Source organism: Myotis davidii, unplaced genomic scaffold (assembly GCF_000327345.1).
Source record: "Myotis davidii unplaced genomic scaffold, ASM32734v1 scaffold1494, whole genome shotgun sequence".
NCBI classification, from domain to species: Eukaryota; Metazoa; Chordata; class Mammalia; order Chiroptera; family Vespertilionidae; genus Myotis; species Myotis davidii.
The window spans coordinates 2137109-2142723 of record NW_006286246.1 but is presented as its reverse complement, the minus strand read 5'-3'; the positions used below and the strand labels follow the sequence as shown (position 1 = coordinate 2142723).

At 46.9% G+C, this 5615-nt stretch overlaps 1 protein-coding gene across 1 annotated transcript in view; it reads right to left on the bottom strand.

Moving 5' to 3' along the window:
* ARID1B (AT-rich interaction domain 1B) overlaps window positions 1-5615 on the bottom strand; it is a 387394-nt gene that overhangs the window by 22802 nt on the left and 358977 nt on the right. Inside the window, 1 exon segment of the mRNA XM_006779610.2 lies at window positions 892-1101. Within this exon segment, the coding sequence (XP_006779673.1) occupies window positions 892-1101 (210 nt within the window).

Below are 5615 nucleotides of genomic sequence, written 5' to 3'. Positions count from 1 at the left end.
TGCAGTACTGGGACCAGGTGAGACTCGTGGGTTAGATGACGTGCCCTTGGATAGTTTGTGACCTGTGCCACCTGTGTCGACCACCGGGCCCACAGGCGCTCCCTTCACTGCTCTGGGTGGGGCCCAGGTGACTTAATGCAGAGCTAGGCCTGCGAGCCACTGGTGATGGGGAGCACCTGCCCTCAGAGTCCAGGGCCACACCACCACCCCACTTCACTTTGTTCGTTTCCTCAAGTCTCCTTTGGGACTGGTGACCTCTGCATTGACAGGGATTTAGGACAAAGGCAACCTCCAGCCTGAGGCCTGCACCCAGCAGGCAGGGAGCCCTGAAGAGGGCAGCCCCAGCAGGCACCTGCATCCCTGAAAACAAGCACCTCCTGAAGCTCCGCCCCCGGAACCACCTGCTCCCTCCAGTCCCAGCCAGGGGACCAGTGACAGGGACATGGTTTTATGGCTTCATGTCCGTGATAAATTGCTCTGGACAACTGAAACAGTGAACTTGATTTATACCCGATTCAGACAATTCATTTGGTCATTCGCAAGACTTTTCTGGAATATTTACTATGAAATCCTGGCAGATCCCACAGAACTCCATGGCTGTCAGGGATCCTAAAGAAAAATCTAGCCCAAATGTCTCACTTTACAGGTAAGGACCAAGGTCCATATAAATGCCTGGGGAGGGGGAGGGTCACAATCCCAGCTGGCTGTGAAGCCAGGGTCCCCAGTCCCGATGCTCTCCCTGCACGGGTCCCCATGAGGGTGACTTTCTCACAGGCGTAGCTTTTTCCCCGTGAGAAAACCCAAGTCTATATAGTCAGAGGAGGTTGCTGTGAGAGCTTATCCAGAATGCCTGCCTCTTCGCTCCTTCACTCATTCATTCATTCAATTCACCTGGGCCAAACCTCCGATCTCTTTGACGCAGACATAGAGCCGGAACAGGTCCAGTGGCTTCTTGCCCACGGCGGGCAGGCTGGAGACAGGGGACCCTCTCTCCTCCATGAAGGTCAGGTAGCGGTCGACCCACAGCTTCCTCTCTGGCTCGCTCCCCAGCTCATACACCTTTGTGATCTTCTCCCCGGTGGTGGTGGATGAGCTGGACTTCTGGGGCCAGAAGGAGCATTGGGAAGGGGAAAGGGTGGACAGAGGGTCAGGGAAGAAGGTGAGAAAAAGTAATGAGCTACCAGGTACAAAAAGAGAATACATTTTAAAAACTACTGCTATCACACAACAACTAGGAATGAAGGCTACTAGTTCAGGCACAAACTATACATTTCTTAATGAAGAATTTACTTTGATTTTAAATAAAGGCCCGAACCCTCCCCCTTTATATACTTAAAAAAACCTCTTTTACTTTACTGATATAAGCGTTGAATCCCAGAAGGCAAGATTCCAATGACACCATCGTCATTTTTAAAAATAAGAGGGTGTTAACTCACAGAACGATCACAATGAATTTAAATTTCACATGTATTTATAGAGTCCCAAAAACATGAGCTCCACTTTCCTTGTCAAAATAAGAATGGCTAATGTGTGTCTTCATTAAAACTCTAAGTCATATGGAGGAAGAGCAAACACGTGGAACTTGTGGGAAATAAGAGGTAGGTCACAGATCACAGGACCAGGGTGAGGGCCCCAGGCCTGTCCGAGAGCTTTACAGGCTCCTGGCTGAGGCCCCAGCATGCCCCGCGGTGACCGCTTCCCCGCTGAAGATGGGTGAACTTCTCCGCCTGGTGAAGGGCTGTTAGCTTCCTTAGGTAACCAGGCCTTCATCACGGACACGTGCTTTTTCATACTCCTGGGCTATCTACAGGCAAATATCTGCTTACTTTTACACACATGTGCTTAATGCCCACATGGTTCAGGCTGATGCTCTAATTCTCGGTCTATTATTTTTCCAACTATACTTGACACTGAAATGTCAAAAGCTGCCATTTCTGCACACCTGAAGCCACCATCTGATGCATGACCCGGGAAAGGGACACTTTCAGTCCTAAACAGCCCAACAGTTCCCTTCCTTTTATGTCTCTCTATTTGTAACAATATTCATGTACTTGTAACATTTGCAACTCTGGGGGTTGCTGTACAGAATCGCTTCGAATTTCCGTATAAAGATCTCCTTGGAACAGTAACCGACTTCATTTATTCATGTTTGTTTACTAGGTTATCATTTGCAACCTAGAGTCATTGTTTAGATGGGGATTTTCTTAACTTCTGCATGAAACTTAGCCTAACATAATTTCAAACACATTGCTGAAATTTGGGGGGTTGAATAACATGATTGCCATTGAGGTTTGATGTGACTGTTTAGTAACATGGCCCCCAATAAAAGTAGGACCTGAGCAAGGATGTTGGAGAAGGAAACCAACAGAGCTGCTGAGTGGCAGCTTTTCCTTTAATTAACAAGCTGTTTTCACTGAAATTTTAAGCCTCCAGCTTTAGAATTATTGAGGCACAAAATCTTTACATCAAATATACAGAAGTGGGTGACAGAGTTGATGCAAATAAAAAATGTGGAGTGGCAGGATAAAACACAGTGATCTTTTAGAATTTACATTGATGCTGAAGCTAACGGCCAGCCACTTAAAATTACTTTAGAGAAGTGCTGAAAACTGTATGCACACATTCCTAGTATGTCTGTTAGCTTTGTACACACTGCGCTATGGAGCACACATGATAGACTCTGTGTCTTTATAATGTATTTTCCTGTTCTTATAGTCAAGGAGTGCTTGACAAGGAACAACGCAGCTCTAACGTTTGATGCCGCTTTCGCACACTATGGCACCCCAGGAGCCCCGTCATCAACGGGGCAGGTGTCGGAGGGTGCTAAATCCTAGTGTTGAAGTCTTTCGCTTTTTGGGAAATAGTCTAAAAACACGGATCCAGTGTTTTAAAATAAAAGATAATTTGAAATAAGGACATGAGGAAAAGCATTCTTACCTAAATCAATTAACATAAAACCAACCTCCCTCTTGCATTTTATCTGTAAAAAAACTAAAAATGTTTCAGATTCGATTCAGGATAAGAGAAATAAAAGCAATCTTTTCGATGTGAAATCACTCGAGTAGCTCTGCACACCCAGAATCTGAGACTGAACTGCCGTGCTGGCCCGTTCTCTCTGCCCCGGGAGTAGCCACTCAGGACCCGGGCAATGAAAGGAGTGGGTCATCTGGACCGGAAACAGGCCTAAAATTAGCTTGACGATGCATAGTTTAAGTTTTCTTACCTTGCTTTGTTAAATAAACTCACGTTTAATGTTTGCATATCTCAATTTGTTCCCTTAAAATTAGAAAAATGTACTGAAGATCATAATTCTTAATGCAATCACTTTATTTCTTATTGCAATCACTTTATTTCTTAGTTTTTAAAGCTTCAGAAAAGCATTCTCACGGTGCCATAATGTAGGCACATGCACCTGAATGAAAAGCCAACCCGAGTCAGTTTGGCTCAGTGGATAGAGCATTGGCCTGTGAACTGAAGGGTCCTGGGTTTGATTCCAGTCAAGGGCAAGTCCCTCGTTGCAGGCTCCTCTCTGGCCCGGGCCCTGGTTGGGGTGCGTGCAGGAGGCAACCAATCCACCTGTTTCTCTCACACCGATGTTTCTCTGTCTTTCCCTCTCTCTTAAAATCAATAGAAAAATATCGTCAGGTGAGAAAAAAAAGCGCTAGTGGTCAGGCTGGGTTCATGTGCCAGGTGCTAGGACAACCCGGTGCCTGCCCCTCACTGCAGGCTTTGTCTGCCCTGTGTGCCTGGTGACACAGTGAGTAAAAGCCGCCCATTGCGAGGAGCATCTGTCTGCCTCTGCTCTCCTGACCGGACATGAGTCCACAAGGCAGGGTCCTACTGACCTGGAGGCACCAACTGTGACCGCACTGAGGGCACTCAGCATTTCTACGAATGAACACTCACATGACAACAAAGGCCCAAGAAGCCTGGCACCATCCGGATAAGAATTAACAGCTGATTAAAACATCCTAAAAAGCGGATTTCGTGAGCAAGGTGCTCCGGGAATTGGACACTATCTAGTAAGACTGGAAGCCGAGGCGGGACCGTGCCCACACTCGGCATCCCCTCTCCCGGCCTCGGGGTCTGCTTCCAAAGTGAGAATTCGGGTGTCTGGACAGAGAAAAAGGACATGGAGAGAACAGCCTCAGGAAAGAGTACAGACTTCATCACGAGGCCCGCGGACCACGTCTGCTCTGACCTGGCTGTGGTGTGGCTTTCGGATAACGTCATTAGGCACCTTCCCACGGCCAGGGAGCTCTGCAGAGGGGCTGGCCTTCCTGCCTCGCAAGGCGTCCGTGGCGGGAGCCTGTCCCAGTGCACGGAGCTGCCGGAGGCCAGCACGAGTGGGGATGGCGGGAAATCACAAGACATCGCTCCAGTCCCGCCCATGTTCTCCTTGCCTAGAACTTAAGCCTCCAAGTACATTTTCCTCGTCTCCAGGCAGATTCACATTCCGCAGGCTTTACCATATGCCTGTAGTATGTGGATGTGCAAATGTTTATTTTTACTGTGGAATGTTTTGTGACAACAGTGTTGGTCCCACACACTGTCAAAGCACAGAGCGTCTTTACTGTTCAGTCCCCGCCGGGCCTGCTGCTAGACCAGTGGTTCTCAACCTGTGGGTCGCGGCCCCTTTGGCGGTGGACGGACCCTTTCACAGGGGTCGCCTAAGACCATCCTGCATATCAGATATTTACATGACGATTCATCACAGTAGCAACATGACAGTTATGAAGTAGCAACGAAAATAACTTTATGGTTGGGTCCCAACATGAGGAACTGTGTTTAAAGGGCCAGAAGGTTGAGAACCACTGTGCTAGACGGACTTCATTAGGGACACTGGTGAGAGCAATGCTAGGCACAAACCCAGGTCTTTCTCAGAGCAGGATACTCCTCCACTGCACACACCAGCAGTGACGTGACGGCACAGTCTGAGGTCCTTCCTTACAAGCTCCTTCGGTCTTTCTTGAATCAGTGTCTCACTCAGGAAAGGGGCTTTCTCACCCACAGCGAGCATCTAACCATCCCCTCCCCCGAGCTGCAGCCTCTCCGTCCTCACTGACCCCTGGAGCCAGAAGTGGTTTGTAAATTCTCAAAATGGCTATGACACAGGAAGAGATAATGTACATGGAAATATTTAGGAAAAAGAGGAAAGTGATATGCAATGTTAAGTACGATGCGTTATAATCGGAAAATGAGGTTAACATTTCAGTTTGTTCTTTTCTTGTATTTATGTAGAAAGTGGGTGTATGCAACTTATAAGTTAAAACTACAATAAATACCTCAACCCTTCTTTATAATTCAGAAATCAGCAAGGTGGAATTTTTAAACACAGTCTATCAGTAGTCTTTGTTTTTAATCAATTATAGGTCTTAATTATTATCTTAAGGTTTTAAAGATTTCAGCCTCTGAAATTTTCCCCTCTGAGCCAACATACAAATGATTTTGGAAAGTTTTAATATGAATTCTACCTGTTAATGTGAGAGTGTTACTGATCCAAAAATACTTTTCTTATGATAAAACAAACAAACAAAAACCAGGGTCGATTATGGGGAAACACCCTCCATGTTGGCTGCCTTCTGAGACTCAAAGCCAGTAACACAGACATCAGC